Source organism: Schistocerca gregaria, chromosome 5, assembly GCF_023897955.1.
Source record: "Schistocerca gregaria isolate iqSchGreg1 chromosome 5, iqSchGreg1.2, whole genome shotgun sequence".
NCBI classification, from domain to species: Eukaryota; Metazoa; Arthropoda; class Insecta; order Orthoptera; family Acrididae; genus Schistocerca; species Schistocerca gregaria.
In genome coordinates, this window is record NC_064924.1 from 49,467,898 (window position 1) to 49,493,857 (window position 25,960).

General features: G+C 38.0%; 1 protein-coding gene across 1 annotated transcript in view; it reads right to left on the reverse strand.

Annotated features, from left to right (window-relative positions):
- The window catches only part of LOC126272391 (uncharacterized), a 288,157-nt gene that overhangs the window by 105,238 nt on the left and 156,959 nt on the right, over nt 1-25,960 (reverse strand). The window contains exon 8 of the mRNA XM_049975214.1: nt 20,392-20,484. Coding sequence (XP_049831171.1) covers nt 20,392-20,484 — 93 coding nt within the window. The remainder of the gene's footprint in view (nt 1-20,391; nt 20,485-25,960) is intronic.

Consider the following 25,960-nt stretch of genomic DNA (forward strand, 5'->3'; position numbering starts at 1 on the left):
ACAGATTGTAAAGCTTGAACTGTTTTCACCACAAGCATCACATACACTTCCATGTAATAATCAAACTCATCCAAATAACTGAACAACAATTACTACTGAAACAAGTGATTGTGATAAATGTGAAAGTGTGATGGTAACAAATATTGTAAAGAATGCAGTGGCAGAACAAATGAAACAACTGTGAAACCCAGTGACAATAGAACAAAGATTCCACTGGATAGAACATACAGTGTTCTTCTCTTAAACCTCTTAATACTAATGTATTTTCAATAGCATGTATTAGTGAGTGGAGGGGGAGATACTTTATGCCCACCACATTTTTTTAATTGTTATTGATTTACATTGACAACAGATGTTTTAAAGAGGTAATGATGTGGATGTAGGACCCAAAACTTGAAAATACCTTTTAGCACCCCCTTATAAATGTCGACACACCTTCAGTAATGCATACTACCAGAAGGAGGGGGGGGGGGGGGGGAGGGGTGTTCTGTGACCAGAACAAAAACTTAAAAACACACAAATTTCATTAATTATTTTTAACTTTTTAAAGAGGTGCTGATGCATAAATAAGGTCTTGAACCTCAAAATACTGAATATAACATTCATTGTGAGAGGGGAAGGAAGAGGAGTGAAAGTGGTGAGGCTTAAGGAAATGGACAGAGTTTGGAGAGGTCTCCCAGAACCATAGATAAGGGCAGAGTTACCATATGGAATGAGAAGGAAAGCCTGATTGTTGGAGATGCACTGGATAACATTTTAAAACCTGAGAGCTTAAACATGGAAGATATGATAATATGCAAGACAGAGATTACTGACAAAATATCATGCATGAGTTAATAAGAGCAGAAAGCTACATGCACTGTATGTGATAGATCCCTATTTTGAATCCCAAGCCATTCCCCTGAATGTTGATCTCATCCTCATCAAACGTCAGCTAACACTTAAACCTGCTAATATAGAACAGTAATTACATTTTGACAGCTGCTATCCTTTGTCAAACATTCCTTCCCATACAGCCTTGTCAGTCAACACAAACATATGTGCTCAGATGCAAACTCTTTAAAGTAACACAACACCATTCTCATCTCAGCCTTAGGGTGTATACTAGCAACACACAATATCCTGTTGCAGAACGTGCTCTACAATATGACAATTATGACTGCAGTGCTTGTTTCACCACACATGCCACCTGTATTCTTCCTCCAGACAACAGTTTCTCAGAACTCTGCAGGTGGAAACTGGAGCTACAGCATGTATGTGATTCTCATCTCTCATCTGGCCTTAATTGATATTAATTTCTTTGACCTCGGCATTTCTTCACAGCAATTATTCCTTTCTTCACTTCCTTTTAGTCTTCCATTCAGATCTCACATAGGGCTGCCCCCAACAATTAGTCTTTCCTTCTCGTCCTGTCCGGTAAGCCTCCCCTGACCCAAGATTCTGCATGAATTTTCTGAACTCTACCAATTTTCCTAAATCTCACTATTTCTTTTCCTTCACCCCTCTTTCTTTCACCCCTCTTTCTTTCACTTCAACCCCTCTGCCAGAAGAAAGAGCCACTGGCTCCAAAAGCTTGCAAACTTTAATACCTGCCACCATTTGATGAGTAGCTGTTTTATCTATCCAATTATATTATGTTTTCAGAAATTGATTATTTTCATTGATATATGAGTATTAGCCCACGTGGAAATCATTCCTTCTTATGGAACTCCCTTGTCAGTCATTGTTCTCGTCTATCTTGTTCAAACTGTTGTCTGTTTTCTACCTTATGTGCTAGTCCACTCATTTGTTTATCTGCACCATATCATTAACCAACATCTTACCCCTACATAATTTCTAGCACTGCTTTCCATAAATGTAGATGGGTCCATTGTTATTTAGAATTTTGCATATAACAATTTGTTTACATTTTCATTGCCATAGGGTCTGCAGCTGCTATGAGTTTTTTGAAAGATTATCATGATGCCTTCAGCTCCCATTCTCTTTATTTCATGTATGATTGCACAGTTTTGGCTTTAGACCATTTTCAAGTATTTTATGGATGATTTTTAGTAGTAAAGTATTCCACATATGTCATTGCTCCATTGACTCCATGTTATGCTCATAAAATACATCTGAGATATTTTACACTATTTAAGGAGCAGATTAATTCTGAGCAGTTCTTTCAAGACAAAAATAACACTTTCAGCCCTAAACCTGCATTTAATTATTCTACATTGATGAAGGACCTACTTTCCTTCACACGTAATATCAACTGGATACATTATATTGCAATCCAATCCTGAAACCATTTCAACAGCGACCCGAGATATTGAACTCTGCCTTAACCAGTTCTGACCAAAATCCCAACTTGATCCACCACCACTACGTCAAAATCATCCCTTACAAGTCTTCAAGGAATTCCTCACATCCAACACTGATTCACAACCAATAGTCTCCAACCTGTTTCCAAAGTCTTCCCAAGATTTCTTCTTGGAATGCTCCAATTATCTGTTTGGCTTTGTTTCTTTCTTCAACATAACTTTCTCTGTCTAACTGATTTCTAGTATGTACCCATTTTTGATACGCCTTCTTTTTCCTTTTACAGGCTTCCTTGACTGTGTCGTTCCACCAAGCTGTTTGCTTCATCCTACTTTTACACACTACTGTTCCAAGACATTCTTTAGCAACTTCTAGTACTGTGTCCCTGTACCTTGTCCATTCCTTGTCCAATGACTGTAACTGACTACATTCAACTAATTGGTACCTTTCTGAGATTGCTGTTATGTACTTGTGCCTGATTTCCTTATCCTGAAGTTTCTCCACTCTTATCCTCCTACATATGGACCTGACCTCCTGCACTTTCGGCCTCACAATCCCAATTTCACTGCAGATTAAATAGTGATCAGTGTCATTAAAGAATCCCCTGAATACACGTGTGTCCCTCACAGCCTTCCTGAATTCCTGATCTGTTATTATATAGTCAATGACAGATCTGGTTCCCCTGCCTTCCCAAGTATACCGGTAAATGTTCTTATGTTTAAAAGAGGAGTTTGTGATTACTAAGCCCATACTGGCACAGAAATCCAATAGTTGTTTCCCGGTCCTGTTGGCCTCCATATCCTCTCCAAATTTACCCATAACCCTTCCATACCCTTCTGTTCGATTTCCAATCCTGGCATTAAAATCACCCATGAGCAGAACACTGTCCTTGTCCTTTACTCTAACAACTACATCAGTGAGAGCCTCATAAAACTATCCATCTTATCTTTATCTGTCCCTTCACAATGTGAATATACTGACACAATCCTAATTTTCTTGCTAGACACTGTCAAATCTATCCACATCAGTCGTTCGTTTACATACCTTACTGCAACTAAGCTGGGTTCCATTTCTTTCCTGGTGTAAAGCCCTACACCCCATTGTGCTGTTCCTGCTTTGACTCCTGACAGGTAGACCTTATATTCTCCCACTTCCTCTTCTTTCTCACCCCTTACCCGAATGTTACTAACAGCTAAAACGTCCAGCCCCATCTTACTTGTAGCCTCTGCCAGCTCTACCTTCTTCCCAGAGTAGCCCCCACTGATATTAATAGCTCCCCATCTCATTACCATTTGTTTGCCAAGTAATATCTTAGGAGTCCCTGGTTTGTCAGTTAGAGGTGGGACTCCGTCACCTCCAAAGGTCTGAGGCATTTTGCTCTGATTGTTGCCAGCATCATATTTAAAGTACCAGAGTAGCAGGTTGCTAGCCTTACTTGCCTCGAGTCCCATTGAGTTTTACCCCTAAAGGCTGAGGAACTAACCGGTGGATTTGGTAGTCTTTGCCGTATGAGCACAAAGGTGACAATGACTCAGAATATGTCCGAGATGCCCAGCCTTATTCCAGAGTAACTGGTATCCCGACTGTCGAGACCACTTACTTGGCCACTCATACGTTGCCCGTGGTTCATGAACTAGGACATGACTACAGGAACCCACACCATGAACCAAGTGTAATGTTCCTGCAAATACATAGAAAGAAAGATCCCTTATCATTTAGCTACAATATAGCAGGTCAGCAACTGGAAGCAGTTAATTCCGTAAATTATCTGGGAGTACGCATTAGGAGTGATTTAAAATGTAATGATCATATAAAGTTGATCGTCGGTAAAGCTGATGCCAGACTGAGATTCATTGAAAGAATGCTAAGGAAATGCAATCAGAAAACAAAGGAAGTAGGTTACAATACGCTTGTTCACCCACTGCTTGAATACTGCTCAGCAGTGTGGGATCCGTACCAGATAGGGTTGATAGAAGAGCTAGAGAAGATCCAACGGAGAGCAGCGCGCTTCGTTACAGGAACATTTAGTAATTGCGAAAGTGTTACGGAGATGATAGATAAATTCCAGTGGAAGACTCTGCAGGAGAGACGCTCAGTAGCTCAGTACGAGCTTTTGTTGAAGTTTCGAAAACATGCCTTCACTGAGGAGTCAAGCAGTATATTGCTCCCTCCTACATACATCTAGTACAGAGACCATGAGGATAAAATCAGAGAGATTAGAGCCCACAGAGAGGCATAGCAACGATCCTTCTTTCCACGAACAATATGAGACTGGAATAGAAGGGAGGACCAATAGAGGTACTCAAGGCACCCTCCGCCACACACACTGTCAGGTGGCTTGCGGAGTATGTATGTAGATGCATATGTAAATGAATTGATCCAAAAGAATGAATCACTAAAGTGAATTAAAGAATTTAATAGCAACTCCCAAGGAATAGTTGTTCATCATTCACTTCAGTCACTGTCGGCGAGTTCCCAAGAATGGTCATTTGTCATTCACTATGGCCATGGTCAGTTTCATTCCCAATAACTGACATTCATAGTCGCATATTGGCTGGTCTCATTTCTTTTTGTGTAGACACTCATTCCAGTTGAACTTTTTCTAATAATTACATACTTTCATAAAAATTAAGTTGTATGGAATACATATTTTTCAGGCAACAAAATGAAAAATTCTCTATGTCTTTGCCATTTTGATCAACTATAGAACACATAGTTATCACAAAGTAAGTTACTTTTTGTTTGACCAAGTACAACAGGCAGCCTCCTTTTTTATCTTTAATAATTTTTTAAGTGTTGTGTTAGAAAGTTTACATAAACTTTGCTTGTCATTTTCACATTTCTCCCAAAAATAAAATGCAACGCTTATGGGGGCTTTTATTTTTGAAGTTTGGTTGCTTCTTTGTAGTGTCCCAGTACAGTAACTTTGCACAAAAAATGAGTGGTGTCTGATGACAGGTCAGATGGAAAAGGGTAATCAGTGTCTCTCCATTTACGAGGTGCGTTCGAGTTTAAGGCCTCCCATTTTTTTTCTAATTAACTACTCACCCAAAATCCATGAAACTGGCGTTACTTCTCGACATAATCACCCTGCAGACGTACACATTTTTCACAACGCTGACGCCATGAGTCCATGGCAGCGGCGAAGGCTTCTTTAGGAGTCTGTTTTGACCACTGGAAAATTGCTGAGGCAATAGCAGCATGGCTGCTGAATGTGCAGCCACGGAGAGTGTCTTTCATTGTTGGAAAAAGCCAAAAGTCACTAGGAGCCAGGTCAGGTGAGTAGGGAGCATGAGGAATCACTTCAAATTGTTACCAGGAAGAAACTGTTGCCTAACGTTAGCTCGATGTGTGAGTGCATTGTCTTGGTGAAACAGCACACGCGCAGCCCTTCCCGGATGTTTTTGTTGCAGTGCAGGAAGGTATTTGTTCTTTAAAACATTTTCGTAGGATGCACCTGTTACCATAGTGCCCTTTGAAACACAATGGGTAAGGATTATGCCCTCGCTGTCCCAGAACATGGACACCATCATTTTTTCAGCACTGGCGGTTACCCAAAAATTTTTTACTGGCATTAAATCTGTGTGCTTCCATTGAGCTGACTGGTGCTTTGCTTCTTGATTGAAAAATGGCATCCATTGTCACAACCGACGAAAAGAGAGTCCCATTCGTGCTGTCATTGCACGTCAACATTGCTTGGCAACATGCCACACGGGCAGCCATGTGGTCATCTGTCAGCATTCGTGGCACCCACCTGGATGACACTTTTCGCATTTTCAGATCGTCATGCAGGATTGTGTGCACAGAACCCACAGAAATGCCAACTCTCGAGGCGATCTGTTCAACAGTCATTCGGCGATTCCTCAAAACAATTCTCTCCACTTTCTCGATCATGTCGTCAGACCGGCTTGTGCGAGCCCGAGGTTGTTTCGGTTTGTTGTCACATGATGTTCTGCCTTCATTAAACTGTCGCAGCCACAAATGCAGTTTTAACACATCCACAACTCCATCACCACATGTCTCCTTAACTCTCGATGAATTTCAATTGGTTTCACACCACGCAAATTCAGAAAACGAATGATTGCACGCTGTTCAAGTAAGGAAAACGTTGCCATTTTAAGTATTTAAAACAGTTCTCATTCTCGCCGCTGGCGGTAAAATTCCATCTGCTGTATGGTGCTGCCATCTCTGGGACGTATTGACAATGAATGCGGCCTCATTTTAAAACAATGTGCATGCTTCTATCTCTTTCCAGTCAGGAGAAAAAAAATCGAAGGCCTTAGAACTTGAATGCACCTCGTAAAAAATCACAAAATGGCATAAAATTCTATTTACTTTTTATCTCAAAAATATTGTTCAGAAATGGCATTTTAATGAAATACATTTTTACTTTCAATTTTATTATTAATGGCATATTGCTGTATTAACTTTACAAATACAACCTATAGAGTTACATTTACTAAGCATGAGAGAGAATATGATGAGCAAATCACATTTTATTTTAAGCATAATTACTCTTTGATAAAGTCTCTTTTTCTTGGTCTGGGACCTTGTGGGAAAACTCATATATACTGAGATACTTGTCTGGTTGACTTCTGTTCCTTGTTTTTCTATAACTTATTGATTATAATGTTCCATGCCCACCTCCCCCCTCCCCAAGAACCTTCCTGGGCCTTGCCGTTGGTGGGGAGGCTTGTGAGCCTCAACGATACAGATAGCCATAATGCAGGTGCAACCACAATGGAATGGTATCAGTTGAGAGGCCAGACAAATGTGTGGTCCCTGAAGAGGGGCAGCAGCCTTTTCAGTAGTTGTAGGGCAGCACTCTGGATGACTGACTGATTGGGTCTTGTAACACTAACCAAAACGGCCTTGCAGTGCAGGTACAGCGAATGGCTGAAAGCAAGGGGAAACTACAGCCATACTTTTTCCCGAGGGCATGCAGCTTTTCTGTATGGTTAAATGATGATGGCATCCTCTTGGGTAAAATATTCCGGAGGTAAAATAGTCCCCCATTCGGATCTACGGGCGGGGACTACTCAAGAGGATGTCGTTGTCAGGACAAAGAAAACTGGCGTTCTACGGATCGGAGCATGCAATGTCAGATCCCTTAATCACGCAGGTAGGTTAAAAGAAATTCAAAATTTAATTAAATTAAAATATTTAATTAAATTTAAAACTGCTACCACAGCAGTATAAGTTTATATGCCGACTAGCTCAGCAAATTATGAAAAGATTGATAAAATGTATGATGAGATAAAAGAAATTATTCAGATAGCGAAGGGAGACTAAAATTTAATAGTAATGTGTGACTGGAATTCGATAGTAGGAAAAGGAAGAGAAGGAAACGTAGTAGGTGAATATGGAATGGGGGTGAGGAATGAAAGAGGAAGCCACCTGGTAGAATTTTGCACAGAGCATAACTTAATCATAGCAAACACTTGGGTTCAAGAATCATAAAAGCAGGTTGTATACATGGAAGAAGCCTGGAGATACTGGCAGGTTTCAAATAGATTATATAATGGTCAGACAGAGATTTAGGAACCAGGTTTTAAATTGTAAGACGTTTCCAGGGACAGATGTGGACTCTGACCACAATCTATTGGTTATGAACTGTAGATTAAAACTAAAGAAACCAGAAAAAGGTGGGAATTTGAGAAGATGGGACTTGGATAAAGTGACAGAACCAGAGGTTGTAGAGAGAGTTTCAGGGAGAGCATTAGGGAACGATTGACAAGAATGAGAGAAAGAAATACAGTAGAAGAACAATGGGTAGCTTTGAGAGATGAAATAGCGAAGGCAGCAGAGGATCAAGTAGGTAAAAAGATGAGGGATGGTAGAAATCCTTGGGTAACAGAAGAGATATTAAATTTAATTGATGAAAGGAGAAAATACAAAAATGCAGTAAATGAAGTAGGCAAAAAGGAATACCAATGTCTCTAAAATGAGATCGACAGGAAATGCAAAATAGCTAAGCAAGGATGGCTAAAGGACAAATGTAAGGATGTAGAGGCATATATCACTAGGGGTAAGATAGATACTGCCTACAGGAAAATTAAAGAGACGTTTCGACAAAATAGAACCACTTGCATGAATATCAAGAGCTCAGATGGAAACCCAGTTTTAAGCAAAGAAGGGAAAGCAGAAAGGTGGAAGGAGTATATAGAGGGTCTATACAAGGGCAATGTTCTTGAGGACAATATTATGGAAATGGAAGAGGATGTAGATGAAGATGAAATCGGAGATATGATACTGCTTGAAGAGTTTGACAGAGCACTGGAAGACCTAAGTCGAAGCAAGGCCCCGGGAGTGGACAGCATTCCATTAGAACTACTGATAGCCTTGGGAGAGCCAGCCCTGACAAAACTCTACCATCTGGTGAGCAAGAAGTATGAGACAGGTGAAATGCCCTCAGACTTCAAGAAGAATATAATAATTCAAATCCCAAAGAAATTAGGTGTTGACAGATGTGAAAATTACAAAACTATTAGTTGAATAAGTCACAGCTGCAAAATACTAACGTGAATTCTTTACAGATGAATGGAAACACTGGTAGAAGCCAACCTCGGCGAAAATCAGTTTGGATTCCGCACAAATGTTGGAACACTTGAGGCAATACTGACCCTATGACTTATCTTAGAAAATAGAGTAAGGAAAGGAAAACCTATATTTCTAGCATTTGTAGACCTAGAGAAAGCTTTTGACAATGTTGACTGAAATACTTACTCTCTTTCAAATTTTGAAGGTGGCAGGGGTAAAATACAGGGAGTGAAAGGCTACTTACAATTTCTACAGAAACCAGATGGCAGTTATAAGAGTCAAGGGGCATGAAAGGGAAGCAGTGGTTGGGAAGGGAGTGAGACAGGGTTGTAGCCTCTCCCCAACGTTATTCAATTTGTATATTGAACAAGCAGTAAAGGAAACAAAAGAAAAATTCGGAGTAGGTATAAAAGTCCGTGGAGAGAAATAAAAACGTTGAGGTTCGCCGATGACATTTTAATTCTGTCAGAGACAGCAAAGGACCTGGAAGAGCAGCTGAACGGAATGGACAGTGTCTTGAAAGGAGGATATAAGATGAGTATCAGCAAAAGCAAAACGAGGATAATGGAATGTAGTCAAATTAAGCTGGGTGATGCTGAGGGAATTAGATTAACAAACAAGACACTTAAAGTAGTAAAGGAGTTTTACTATTTGGGGAGCAAAATAACTCACGATGGTCGAAGTAGAGAGAATATAAAATGTAGACTGGCAATGGCAAGGAAAGCGTTTCTGAAGAAGAGAAATTTGTTAACATCGAGTATAGATTTAAGTGTCAGGAAGTCATTTCTGAAAGTATTTTTATGGAGTGTAGCCATGTATGGAAGTGAAAGATGAACGATAAATAGTTTGGACAAGAAGAGAATAGAAGCTTTTGAAATGTGGTGCTACAGAAGAATGCTGAAGGTTAGATGGGTAGATCACATTACTAATGAGGAAGTATTGAATAGAATTGGGGAGAAGAGGAGCTTGTGGCACAACTTGACTAGAAGAAGGGATCGGTTGGTAGGACATATTCTGAGGCATAAAGGGATCACCAATTTAGTATTGGAGGGCAGCGCGGAGGGTAAAAATTGTAGAAGGAGACCAAGAGATGAATACACTAAGCAGATTCAGGAGGATGTAGGTTGCAGTAGGTACTGGGAGATGAAGAAGTTTGCACAGGATAGAGTAGCATGGAGAGCTGCATCAAACCAGTCTCTGGACTGAAGACCAAAACAACAATGTTCCATGAGCTTGACATCTCTCAGCTGGATAGCTTACAAGTTTCAGGTTAGTAAGTAGGTATAGAGTATTGATGACATCTTTATTTTCATATCACTGTCAAGAATCAGTCTCAAGGCACTTGTCACTCAAATCAAATATGCATATAGGTACTCTTATTTTGTTAGGAACAGACTGTTCAGTCCTACTTGCCACAAGTTTTGGTATTTGATCGATTTCTACTTGAATTCTTATATATTTTTCTTCGTTGGTCCTACTTAATTTTTGATTCAGAGGATTGGGGCAACTGAACAGTGGGCAGAATCCATAAATGACTTTTAGTTTTTGTAACAGCACACACAGAGTATCACTATTGGCAACATCATACATGTACATAAGACTTTCAATCAGTTCTGCAACCTAGATAGGGTTTGCTCCTGAAGATCTACCTTCAACTTATATATTGGCAGGGAAAATACAAACAGAGCAAACTACAGTCTCCTTTTTGTTGTCATAATTCATTCATCTTAGAACATAAACTTTTTTACTATATTAATGGGTTCCGCCATCCAACTTGTACAATAGATCCCTTTGGAACACGAGAAGGTACTCCTTGAGATGGTTCTTCAAGAAGACAGTTTGCAGTTAATTCAAAACCTATCAATATAATCCTCTCATATATTTTAAAATCTTGATCATGGCAGTAAAAGCAATGGTAAAGTGTTAGTCTTGGAAAGACTGTAAGTCTCAGCATCCAGTTACATGACACAGATTTATTAGAACACTTGATATAAGCTTCAATAGTTGTAAAATTATCTTCATCAGAAGGAGATTATAACACATAGAAATTACTCACTGATTCCGAAAGGTTCTAGTAAAGCAGAAACAGCAAATGCAGGATAAACTACTAGACTCCAAAGTGGGTAATATCTAGGTGTTATAATCTCCTCCTGAAGAAGATGATTTTATAATTATTGGAACCTAGATCAAGGGTTCTAATAAACTTGTGTTATGCAACTAGTTGGCTAATTCTTTCATCCTTACCAAAATCCTCTCATATATGTATGTTATACCTGAGAGGTAAATACAAAGGATCTGTTTCCAAAATGTTTTCAATCAAAGTAAATGCACATCTAAAACTGGCTGTACTTTATACTATTGTGAAAGCAACTAATGATTTGACTAAAAAGCCATCCTGAGTTTCATAAACTTTATCCTCCCCTTTAAGCTAGTATGTTAAATGATTGAAATATGTGTAGTGAACTTTTCTTTTATTTTGTTTTCAAAAAATTTGTGTGTAAAATTTATATTCTAAGTACATTAACACATATTTAATAAATTGTTGAATTTTATATTTGTTTCACTCTCATTTGTTAACAGCTGCCTGTGCTCACTTGGTTGTACTCTTGAAAAAAATGTCTTGTTTCTTTCCACTTACAGAGTTCCAATGATTTCCTGGTATATTTATGTAGTTGCTCCCTTGCTAAACAAAGCTTCTAACTTTAGTATGGACTTTCTAAACTCCTGCATTGGAAATCATGAATTTTCTAATTTATCTTCACTTCCCACACAGATAGTATGCCACTTTGATGTGTAGTTAATTTACACATCTACACATTATAAAAGAAAATTATTAATATTGGTCTGACATATGACAGTTTATTTCTCATTTTTCATAATAGTAATGCAGATGTATGTATATAGTCAGTTTGTTTATGTAAATGAACTGAAAACGAAGACACTGTACTTGCTATGACTATGAACTTCCGTTAAAGCAAACGATGTCTGGAATTGTCTGCACTGGATTGTAAATGTGATCACTGGCCCATCACATCAGCCAGCTAATGTGATTCTTTCTAAGAATGAAGTCAGCTATGGAAAACTGTCTACATAAAGAAATTGATGAATTTATCGTGCAGAAGTAGTATTCCTGTAAATTTGACATTTTTGTGGAAATTTGCCTTAAAATCCGTGTAACATGTACAATAAAATAAAAAAGTATGGGCTTCACCTGCCAGAGACTGTGGTCATGTGTGCATGCATTGCATTTGTGTGAGAGTGTATGAGTTTGTTGTCTATTTTCAACCAAGGTCCTGTTGGCCAAAAGCTCACTTTCTGACAGCCTGCAAATCAGTATCTTCACTATATTGTGAGCAGCAACTGTCCTTTTCATAATTTGTTCCATTACATCCTGGATTTTTCATTGTTTGAATGAATGGTGAACAAGTAAAAATGAATAGTTCCCAAAAAGAAACAATCACCAGTGAAGTGGTTCCCAAGGATGAATGAGTTGCCCATATCTACCACTCACAAAGGAAAATGTCAGAGGGAGCAACATGTGTACACCCATGATCTTTGTACATTGACAGACATAGAAACATGAAACTAATAAAGCAAACTTCATCTGCTTTCCCCTCCCCTGCACTCCAGGGGGATGCTGTATACACTGCCACACACAGTACACAGCCAAAACCACTAGCCACACATTCTCCAGAGTGGCATCACATAGTTCCAAAAAGTCACCACATAGATGGCATAAATAACAGGAACTTTATTATGCTTCTGCCAAAAGACATTAAAACAGTTCTATCTATCTGTAAACAGTCATATAGCCACCACACACAGAGCTGATACAAGGAATTATTTCCTACATCTGTCAAATAGAGCATAGATGATGATTTTTCAACTGTCTGTGGATAAAAGGTTCCACAAATCTTCACTCTGCCAGTTGCTGTCCAGTTCCAGTTACTTTACTGCTATAGCCCAATAGCTGTCAATGAGCTGTTATCAGATAGTTCACACTGAGTGACAAACTGTTTATCATAAACTGAGCCTGAAGTATAAACTGTCTTTCAGAAGTCCAGACTGAGGTATTAGATTAATTTGTTATCTCTGTGACTATTTTCAGAACTTTTATTACATTGCAATATGTGCTCGTCATAAATGAGTATTAGTTTTTATCTACAATGTTGCCAATGTTATTTGTATTTTAGTTACGAAAGCCCAGTGACACGATTAGTTGCAAAGATGTCACTTCAATAGAGCAACTTCTTTTCTGTGGTAGGTGATTCACTTCCTGTTACCTTTAACATTGTGTGCCAAACTGATTTACTGAGTACAACAGATTGTATGTATTTTCTACAAAAAAAAAAAAAAAAAAAAAAAAAAAAAAAATTGAAAGTAAAACAAAATCTATAACTTGCTGTTATGGCAACCACTGTTCATTACTTTAGTATTATTTATAAGAAATAATAGATTTTATTTTGTCTTTCAAATTATTAATCTTTAATAGTGCATAAATTAATAATCAGACATAAAAGGAAAGGGATAAACAAGTGTGCTGTGTGGAGACAATAACAGCTCCTGTAACATTATCAGTCATCCACAGAAGGCTTATTCTTTAATTCTTTTTAATTTATGCAAAAGGACTGTACCAACCAAGCTGCAGAACTACTGACAGCAGGGGCAATTAAATTACACACCCCCTCCACTGCTTTTGATTGTTTATACCATTGTCATGCCCCTCACCAGACTTCAGTCAGCATAAACTAGGAACCTTTGTAAAAACCTATATTTCCTTTAGCATCTACTCACCAACTGTAGCAGTATGAACTACATTGTTGAATATGAGCGAACTGTGAAGGCAGCAGAGGTATGAACTAAGTAAGTGCAGTGCTACCATGTTATTAACAGATGTCTGCTTGGTAGTAGTTACCTGTATCTATTTATGATGCTACTTGGATAAAATGACAATGTAGACATGCTACTGTGACAAAAGTGTGCATTGTCAGTTCTGGGCCGATGGAAAGGCTTCATCTCATCCCCCCCCCCCCCCCATCCCCATCTCCATCCTCACCCCCAACCCCCTCCTCTACCCCTATCATCCCCATCCTATGTCAGTGTCCTTGGTGGGGGCTTTTCTCTCCACTACCTCAGTAACACCCTGCAATCAACTGACATTATTTGGTGCTGTGATGTACATTACAACAACACCAGGACAAAATACAATTACTTTCAGCAAAGAGTAAAATTAAAAATGGCAGATTGAAGTTTCTACATCAATGGTTTTATTTGGTTTAAAAGCCATCTTTTTTATGGCTCCTTTCAAGGAAAAATGCAGATAAATAAACAATACTGATTACCTGCCACCAAAATTGTGATATATTTACTGCTCACCTTAATCCATTTCATACTGCAGTGTCATCATTCATCATAATCATAATCATAATCACAATCATTATCACTGTCAGCAGCCATTTGATATCCACCAGCAGTCAAAGGCTTCCTCTAGATTCAGCCACATATTACACAAAGCAGCTATAGGGTGTCCAGAAAAGGACTCCCTGATTTCAAAATTAAGTATCTCAAAAACAAAGATCGATAGAGGAATGCAGATAATGGTATGTTTATTGTGAAAGCTGTAAGAAGTTTATACAGCAGTTTGAAATAATAGTTACAAAAGCTGCTAACAGATGGCGCTGTAATCATCAAATGTAATGCCTAGTATAAATAGTGATCCAAAGCCCAGCGCAATCAGTTCCACTATTGAAACGTGAAAGGAGATTAGCGTACCGAAGGAAGAGATTAAAACCATGTACTCCATTGAACAATGTGTTTTTCTGGTGCTAGAGTACCGCAGGTTAGAAGAGAGTCCTACAGCAACAAGGCGAAGTTTTCAAGCATGATTTAATGTTCCAAAAGGACCCAATGCACAAACCATTTGTACACTCTTCACAAAATTTCAATGAACAGGCAGCGTAACTGATGATCTAGTGGGGCATGTTGGCCACAAGCAAACCGCAGTTATGCCTGAAAATATCGCCACAGTTTCTGGAATTATTCAGCAAAATCCAATGTCATCCATCTGTAGAATTGCATCTGAGACTGGTTTGAAGCGTTCCAGCATGCAGAAAATACTGAGAAAGAGCCTACACATGTTTCCATTCAAAATTCAAACGCACCAGGCCATACCTGTACGAGCTGTGAAACACAGGGTTGCCTTTGATAATCAGATACTCACAATGATGGATAGTGAAGGATTCGATGTTGGCTGAATCTGGTTTACAGGTGAAGCACACTCCCACCTGAATGGATACGTGAATAAGCAGAACTGGCGATTTTGGGGTACTGAAAAGCCATACTGGCGTGAAGCGAAACTCCTGTATTCTCCTAAAGTTACTGCATGGGCATTATTGGCCCTTTTTTCATTCGAGAAATGGTCACTGGTGCATGTTATGTTGCAATTTTGCAACAATTTGTCGCCACACAGCAAGCGTTAGAGGATCGATCAGGTACTGAATGGTTATGCAAGATGGAGCCCGACCACATGGGACAGAACATGTGTTTCGCTTTCTTGAGGAATACTTCAGGAATTGAGTCATTGCTTTGGAATATCCCAAATTTACTTGTGCAGGCATGGATTGGCCTCCTTATTCGCTGGATTTAACTCCCTGTGACTTTTTTTGTGGGGCACAGTGAAAGAAATGGTCTACCTGAAGCATCCCGCCATGCTGGACGGGCTTGAATTGGTGATCTCTGTGGCATGTGAATCCATTTTGGCTGAGACACTACGAAATGTGATGGCGAATTTCATTCTTCGTTTGCACCACCTCTGTAGTGCCAGTGGTGAACATTTTGAAAACATTGTGATGTGATTGTTTGCAAAGATTGCTTTCATACGATTATTTCACTTATGTACGCTGATATGAGCTGTACAGTGTACAGTGCCATCTGTTAGCAGCTTTTGTAACTATTATTTCAAACTGCTGTATAAACTTCTTACAGATTTCACAATAAACATGCCATTTACTGCATTCCTCTATCGATCTTTGTTTTCGAGATATTTAATTTTGAAATCAGGGAGCCCTTTTCTGGACACCCTGTACATGTATCCACATCATACCAATAAGTTTCTAACATCATCTATGCACCCCCACTATAGCATCTCAGCTCTTTCTTATCTCTTGAAATTCAGTAAAAGAACTTTTATTTGTCTGTCTGTCATCTATTCATTTGGCACAGTCCTACAAACCTCCATTTCATTTTCATTACTGCCATAATTACATCTTTTATGCCAGTCTATTTACTGATCCATTTGTTTGTATTTGTGAGTCTCCTGATAATTCCAAGCATGCATCACTCAGTAGGTCCCTGAGGTCAATCTTACTTTTTTGAATGCATGTAAAACCCATGTCTCACCGCTAAAGATTAAGAATGGTAATGAACACTGACAGTAAACTTTATGTTTTAGTCTGATCTGTAGGCCTACTGTTACACTCAGTCTGCTGACATCTTTCATTAGTTGTTGAAGTTTATACATACTTTAAGTCTATATACACTAGTAGCAATGACATTTAAAAAACAAAAGTGGGTCAGATATGTTCCACTAACATAATTCTCCTTCATTTATGCAGTATAAGGTTCTGAAAACTTTATCTATGGCCACTGTGATTTATTTTGGTAACACGGAATCTCCTTCTCTGACTCCTTCTTCAGCGTTAAATTTACCATTATTATGATGAAGTATACTGTAAACTGTGGTATGAAATGTATATTATTAAGCATCTAATCATAGGTTCAATCAAGGCCTTGTTTCTCAAGGGCTATTAGAACAGTTTATTTTATATTTAAGGTTGATTATTTCATATTTGGAAGACAGACTTAAAAAGTGGCATTGCAATGGGAACCATGATGGCCCCCTCCTACACCAATCTTTTCATATGTTATTCAGAAAGTGCTCTCCTGGAATCCTTATGTGTTTAGTCTGAAGAACATGGGGTTGTTAGTTTCATATGAGTTACAGCCCTCCACTTCAAGGAGTGGTGCTGATAAATCAGTGAAGTCACAAGCTATCGATGCAGACAGGTGTGTTGCAGGTTAACGTCCTACCTACACTGTGACTTTGTGTAAAAACTGCATAATTATTGTAGTGATAAATGCTACAAAGTACTTTCCAAATTGTGTATCATTTATTTCACAATATATATGTGCTCAACTGTAGACAGTGTCAGTTGTGAAAGATGAATGATAACTGCACGAATACTGTGTGTTTTTATGAACAAATGAGATAAAATGATAAGCAAGCAAACTAACTACAGGCAGCTGATAGCGATGACATATTCTGCGATTAACATTGGCAGCAACATAGTTAAGAAAAAAAAAAAAAACGATACACTGCACCGTTTCTGAGTTAATAAGCACTGAAGTTAGCCAATCAGGCCACTGCATGCACCAATTCAAGTGGTCCACAAGAGATGGTGTCACCAAACATATTATTCATTTGGTATCCTAAAAGCAAACTAGAGAGTAATGCAAATATTGGGCATGGGACGAAGTTGAGGATCAAACCTGAGCCAAAGGCTCAGCAGTCTCATATGCTGTCATCTATGCTATGAGAACAACTGACACTAATTGCACCTGGCACACCATCTGATCATTCATGCACTACGGTCTGCCTGGCTAACTTCAGTGCTAATTAACTCAGAAACGATGCAACATATCAGATTTTTTCTTAACACCTGTTTTTCAACACAACCTACACCCTATCCTTTCAACATCCTTACAAGCTTTTCAGACTCTTTCTGACCCTCCTGTATAATGAAACACTGTCAATGAAAAAGATATGTAACAATGAAAAATTAAAACAACAAGAAAAAATTTAGAAATGGAGGAGGGCATATTTGTTTCAAGAGGTATTTTAATTTGAAATGATTTTTTAGTAGCAAAATTATTTTATTGGTATTATTTTGTTTCATATGTGGTATTTCATTATTTACTTCACTTCCTTTTTTTCTTTTTTATCTTCACTTCCCTAATTTTGACATCTGTATCTCTTTCTTTTCTATTTTGCACTCAGTTCTTAATTACTTTATTTATTCTACTTCTCATTTTTCTTCCTGTTAATCCAAATTTAGTCCTCACTCTCTCCTTCTGTCAGCTCTGGACTGAAGCAGGTAAAGTGTTTAGTAATGAAGCACCTTTTATCTTCCACTTTCTATGGTGCCTGCTCCTTCAAGTTTCTCTCTCCTAGTCCTCACAAAAGATGGATGCATGTCAATCTAGGATATGGGTGAGTAGCTTCTGCTTGCCACTCTTCCTAAGACTACCACTTTTTCCTCCCAAATGAAGGAATCAAGATTCTGAAGGCTAGGAATACTTTTCTCTGTTTTTAAATTTGTCTATCAAAAGTACTGGAATTTCACTCCTTGAAGTTATGACTCCCCTTCTGTCTTCTTGCAATTTCATAGTTTTCTCAAGTGGATTATCTTTTTTGTATAATTATTATCATTTATTCTTTTATATTTTTGTGCACTTTTCTCTCTATTTTGCAGGAATACCACTAATTAGCAAACTATCATTTATGGAAAATTAAATCAGCCTGTAGGTGCTCCCCACAAAATTATGTTACTTTTTGCTTCAACTATGTTTTATGTCTTTTTCACTTAGCTGTATAAACTTACCTTTCATTTGTTAGTTTTCTATGGATTTCCAAATGTCACAGTTTTCATTGATTTTTCTGACAAAAAAATCTTTTAAAAAAATCAAAAACTGCAACATTTCTTTTCCATAATAACACTCTAAGAGAGAGAGAGAGAGAGAGAGAGACAGAAATAATTCACCATGAAGGAATTACTCAAATGGGATGGAAATTGGTAGATGTGGTGTGCATATGCAGATAAATCAATGATTACCATTTAGGAAAAATTGGATTATTTATTCAAGAAAAAGGGCTTTACAAATTGAGCAAGTCAATAACACGTTGATCCACATCTGGCCCTTATGCAAGTAGTTATTCAGTTTGGCATTGACTGATAGAGTTGTTGGATGTCCTCCTCCTGAGGGATACTGTACCAAATTCTATCCAATTGGTGCACTAGATCACCAAAATCTTGAGCTGGTTGAAAGGTCCTACCCACAATGCTCCAAATGTTCTCAGTTGGGGAGAGATGTGGCAACACTGCTGTCCACGTTAGAACATGGCCACCATTAAGAGAAACAGTAGAAACTTTTGCCATGTGCAGGTGTACATTATCTTGCTTAAATGTAAGCTCAGGATGGCTTGCCATGACAGGCAACAAAATGGGACATAGAATATTGTCAGCATACTGATTTGCTATAAGAGTGCTGCATGCTGCAACCAAAGGGGTCCTGCTAAGAAATAAAATGGTGCTCCAGATCATAATTCCTGGTTGTTGTGCTGTATGGTGGGTGGTAGTCTGGTTGTTGCACCACCACTGTCCAAGGCACCTACAGACATGTATTTAGCCTGGCATATCATTGACTGGCATAGAATTGTCTTCAGTGATGAGTTCCAATTAAAACTGAGCTCTGATGACCAGTGGAAATGTGTCTGGAGATGCTGTGTGATACCTGCCTGATTGTCATCCACCATACCACTTAACAACAAGGAGTGATGATCTGGAGTGCCATTTCATTTCATAACAGGGTCCATTTGGCTGTCTTACCACTGTCTTGGCTTACCATGGTATGCCAACAATATTCTATTCCACATTTTGTTGCCCTTCATAGCAAGCCATCTCGGGCTCACATTTCGGCAGGATAATGCCCACCAGCACATATGAAAGTGCTTCTGCTTCTTGTCTTTGTGCTTGCTAAACCCTAACTTGGCCAGCAAGGTCAACAGATCTCTCCCAATTTGGAGTCTTATAGGTGGGGTCATCCAACCATCTTGGTATTCTGTTGATCTAAAGTGCCACCTGGACATAATCTGGCACAAAATACCTCATGAGGACGTCCAAAAACTCTGTCAGTCAGAGCCAAGCCAAGTAATTGCTTCAACAAGGGCCAGTCATGGGTCAATGCATTATTTACTTGCTCAATTTGTGAATCTTTTTCTCTTGAAATTGTAATCATTTGGTTGTCTGTACATGTGCATCACATCTACTGATTTCTGTCACATTCAGAGAATTTCTTCACTGTGCCTAATTTTTTTCTTTGTTTTTTTTTTTTTTTCTCTTAGAGTGTATTATTGGAAGTCTGGTTAATATAATAAACAGTTCATTCATTTAAGAAACCTGTCTGAACAAAATGACTGCCACAAGACAATTGAACACAAAATGTGTGAAATTCATTGCAATTCATTTTGTTTTTGCATGTGCTATTCAGTATCTGAATATGTCAGTTAACATCCCAGGCAGGCTAAAACTATATTTTGCACTGCATTATGACTTCAGTTTGACTCTTGATGCAACCCTGAGTAAGATAAAAATTGGTTCCCTGTGTAAATTTATCACAATGGTTCGATCTGTTGGGAGGATTCCTATCAGTATATATTCTACAGCAGAGTTAAACTGTGGCTTTATGCTTGAAATTCTATAAAATCATACTTACCAAGGGAAACATTTCATCCATTTCAGCTATTTTTACTGGCTTGAACTTCTTTGTAAACTGTTCTTGCCGTACTTTAGCCTCCTTAGGTATTTTCTGAAATCATCATGGTAAATTACTATTTTACACTCACAGATATACATTTTTTTTAAAAATAGGACTTTCCATAAAAACTCTTACTTGAAATCACATTTTGTTAAGTTCTGTTGATCCTTAGGATGCTACACGAAACAGGAAGAAAAAATCTGATGAACATTAAAAGGAACTTCAAATGTTTCATAAAATTGTTTTGCATGCTCAGTGTAAACTGTGAGCCCATTACCATGTAAAGGACAAGAAGTTATGATAATAACTTTTTCCAGGAAAATGCTACTTGTGTCAGATTACTGATGGAATATTCTCTGAAATTGTACTAATAATGCCAGATCATATTTATCCTCATATGTGCCATATGCATTCTCAGTACACTGTCGTGAGAATGAATTCAAGGCAGAAAATAGGTTACTAGTATAAAATAAATAAATAGATTATCACTGTATTATGAAAAATTCTGAATGTGGGTACTTCATTTTGATGGAAGATCACAACAGACAGTATACACAGAATATTTTACTGCATCTTAAGTCTTTCTGTCCATTACTTTGTCCTTCCATTAACTAGTGCATTAGCTGATCCATCTATATGCCAGTATGGAAATTTAATTATGTACCAGAGTCTGAAGATACGTTGATCAACAGCAAAAAATTACAAAAAATGAAGTCTGACTGACTAGTTATCTTTCATCATCATTTTCACCTAATACCTAAACTGTGTTTTAGTGTTTACTGTTCAGCACAATTGTTTGGTGGAAAGTGACATAAATTTGAGTTGCATGGTTGAGCACAAATGTTGATATGCTGTGTTTGAATACTTAGGCACAGGGTCATTGGAACAGTGAAACAATTTTTTGTAGTATTATATGATGTTTTATTCTCATGGATGTGTGAGAGTCTGGAGACTGGTGAACAGAACCTACTGACTTGTAGAGTATCTACAGTGAATGTTCAGGTTGGTGAGTTGTGAAGTGAAACCCTTTCTCATGAGAAACTTTGGAATGTCAAGTTCTTTAAACTGAATATCACTACATGAAATGTAGAAGAAGGAGCCACTGGCTCGAAAAGCTTGTAAAAGCTAAACCTTTTTGTGTGTGTGCACTCCTGTCACCACTTGGTGAGAAGATTTTTTTATCTATCCATTTACATTGTATTGTCAATAATTGATTATTTTTGTTGTTGTATTCTTCAGAGCAAGAATCATTGATTTTGTAATGTCCACATTCAGTTCTTTCTTACTACTAAGTAAATCAACTAACGTTTGTATTGCATTGGAAACAATTCTTTCTGTAACAATTGTATCTTCTTTTAATTTTTCAATTAAAACTTCTTTGTTAGCAGAAAAGCCTCTACCAACTGCAGCATTTTCATGACACATGCATAACAGCTTCTGCACAAACTTGATTAAGTCATAATTCATACTTTGTGTGTGTGTGTGTGTGTGTGTGTGTGTGTGTGTGTGTGTGTGTGTGTGTGTGTGTAAATTCATCAGAAAGTGATCAAGTTTGTCCTTCTAATAACTGAAATGCTTCAGTTTTATTCAGAATATTCATTTAAAAATATTCTCTCTTCACTATGTCACCTATTGGTGGAGTCATATGCTGTTTTCACATGAATTCTTCCACTGCAATTGTCACTTGAGAATATCTCTAAATGGAGTTCTGCACAACTTTGGATGGAGACATGAACTTCCTTTGACTATCTTTAATTTCAAAGGACTCTTCTCAATGCCTGCTATTTTTAGATACAGTTTTTGCAAAATATTTGGGCACGCATTTCTGAAAATAACCACATATAGCTCAACACAGCCATGCCTCCAAATTTCTGCATCCATACTTGTCCTTCAAGGTTGCAAACTGCAGTAGCACAGACTCTGCTCCTGGATACAACATTTTTTGGGATACAAAAAACTCACTACTCCCTTCTAAAACCACACATAACCAACACACAAAACAAAATTCATGACAGCCCACTCAATTTCATTACCATTTCATTACTTTTATAACCACCTGTTCATTTTCATTACTTTTTCATGACTTTCATGACCTGAAGACACACTCTTCATTGAATGCAGGCAGGTGGCCTTTTCTGGTGAATCGCATTTAATTCTCCAACAGATGGATGCCCATTGGTGTGTATGCCCCTTGCAACAATTGTCATAAGGGTGCAGGATTGAGGTGGAAGCACTACAGTCTGAGGAATGTTTTTGTGGGATTCCCTGGGTGATTTCATCACTCTGGAAGGCACAACATATCAGCTCAAGTATGGAGCTATCCTTGGGCACCATGTCAACTTCTACATACAGTTTGTTCTTTCCTCGGCATTGTGGCATCTATTAGCAGGACAATGAAACATATCACACAGCTTGCAGTGTACATGAGTGGTTTGAAGAACATCATGATGAGTCTACTATACTTCCCAAGCCACAAAACTCCCTGGATTTAAACACAATCAAGGATCTGTGAAACCATCTTGATCAAGCTGTTCACTCAATGAATCCTCAGCCCAGATATCTAGCACAGCCAGCCATGGTACTGGAGTCAGTATGGCTTCACATCCTTGCTGATATCTTCTAGAAGCTCCTGCACATCCACACTGCAAAAAGGGGATATTCAGGCTTCTGACAGGTGGTCACATTAATGTGACTGGACTGTATGTATGTATGCAGATGATGCAGCTTTTCTTTCCATAAACCCTGTATTTGAGGATTTTATAAACAATATGGATCTGGTGAAAGAAAGTGCAACATCTTGGTTCAATGAAAAAGGGTTACTGTTTTTAAAAATATTTTTAAAAAATGCAGGATATGTGTGTCAGCCAATCAATAATCACCAATATAGAAATGAAATGCAATTTTTTTTAGGAATTAGATTTGATAATAAATTAACACGGAACCCTCATTTTCTACAACTACACCTATATCTACATCTATACTCCACTAAGCATAGTGTAGAGCATGGCAGAGGGTATGTCCCATTGTACCTGTCAGTTAGGGCTTTTTCTCATTCCATTCCCTCATGGAACATGGAAAAAATGACTGTCTGAATGACTGTGCACATAGTTATTCATCTAACCTTGTCCTCAAGGGCCCTAAGGGAGCAGTAAGAGGGATTTGTAGTATATTCCCAGAGACATAATTTAAAGCCCATTCTTGAAATTTTGTAAGAACATTTTATTGGGATAGTTTGTCTATCTTCAAGAGTCCACCAGTTCAGGTCTTTCAGCATCTCCTTGACAGTCTCCTATCGGTCAAAAAAACCTGTAACCTTTTGAGCTGCTCTTCTCTGTATACTTTCAATGCCCCTTGTTAGTTTTATTGTTACAGATCCAGCACACTTGAGTAAAATTCTAAGATGGGTTGACAACTGATTAGAAAGCAATTTCATTTAAAGGCTGGTTACACATTTCTGAACATTTAAAGTAAGTTTCCAGTCACTGCACCACTTTGAAATCTTATGAACATCTGACTGAATATTTGCACACCTTCTTTAGACAGTACTCAATGAGATATGAGGTTATATTTAATATTGTCCATTAGGTCATTAATAAACAAGATGAATGAATAGCAAAGGTCCCAACACACTTCCCTGGGGTACACCCAAACTTACTTCTGCATCTGTCAATTACTCACCATATAAGATAACATGCTTGTCCTCCCTACCACAAAATCCTCAAACCAGTTGTAAATTTTGCTTGATATGCAATATGATCATACTTTCCATAATAAGTGTAGATGTGTTACCGACTGAAATGCTTTTCAGAAACTGAGAAATACTGTATCCACCTGACTGCCTTGATCCATGGCTTTCAGTATGTCCTGTGAGAAAAGTGCAAGTTGGGTTTCACATGATTGACATTCCCGAACTCATGCTAGCTGGCATGGAGGAGGTTATTCTGTTAAAGATATCTCTTTATGTTTGAACTCAGAATATATTCTAAGACTATCTCAAATGGATGTCAAAGATATTGGATGACAGTTTTGTGGACCACTTCTGCTACCCTTCTTGCACACAGGTATTACCTGCACTTCCTTTCAACTACTGAGCACAGTTTTTTGTTTGAGGGATGTACAATAAATTTTAGTCAGTTGCAAATTCAGTATAGAATCTGATATAGATTCCATCAGGTCCTGGATCCTTCTTTTTTTCAATTTTAATTATTGTAGCTGTTTCTTAATTCCAGTGTCATTAATATCTATTTTGCTCAACTTCTCAGTGGTATGAGACTTAAGTTTGTGCAGTATTATGAAGTTTTCATTTGTAAAGGAACTTTTGAAAACTGATTTTGCTTTGCTACCTTAAATTTCAGTTCCTGTCTTATTCATGAGTGACTGAGCACTAACTTTGGTGCAACTAATAGGCTTTGGATTTGACCAGAATTTCTTTGCGTTTTGTAAGAAATCTTTTGACAGCAGTCACTGAAGGCTTCACATCTTCCTCTCTTGACAGCCAATGGTGTTTCATTCAGTGTGTTTCTTTAGAAGTTTCTATACAGTGACTGTATACTATGGAGAGTTGCTCTCATCACGACTTATCTCCTGGGAACATATCTATGCAGCATGCAGTCAACAATTCTTTTAAACTTGAGCTGTTTCTCTACATGGTTCTGCCCTGAGCTAAAAGTTTCAATTTCTCCAGGGAGACTCATCCCATTTGCTTAAGTTACCATTTGTACTTTGGTAATTATTGTTGCCACAAATGTTTCATGGTCACTTACATCAGTTTTGATGTGAACAGTTAGGTTATCAAAAGTGATATATCTACAGGCAAGACTGAAGATATATAATAATGGCATAATTTGCATTTTTTTAGTCTTTGTTAAGTTGTGCATTAGTACACTGAGGAAACTGACAAAAGTGTGCATGATATTCTTATAATTCATAAGAAGGCAATGAGAGTAATAGAAAGAACAGATGGACACATTCTAACTAAACCTAACTCCATTAAATATATGATCTTAAAGTAATTATTCTCATCCATAAATTGCTAAAAGCAAGGAGAAACTACAGTGATCACTTTTCTGATTATCATGTACCTCTACTGTATGGTTAAATTATGATGGAATCCATTTGAATAACATATTCCGATTGGGGCTACTCAGGAAGATACCAAAAGGAAAAACAAAACTTGCATTCTACAAATAAGAGCATGGAACATTAGGCCCCTTCATAGGGCAGATAGGTTAGAGCATTTAAAAAGGGAATGGATAGATCAGTGTCAGATATTGTGGGAATTAGTGAATTGTGGTGTCTGGAAGAACAGGACCCTGGTCAAGTGACTACCAGGCTATAAATACAAAATCAAACTAAGGTAATGCAGCAGCAGGTCTAATAATGATAAGAAAATAGGAATGTCGGTAAACAACTGTGAGCAGCTTAGTGAACATGTTATTGTAGCCAAGGTCGACACAAAGCCAACACCCACCACAGAAACATACATGGCTACTAACTCTGCACATGATGAAGAGATTGAAAGAATGTT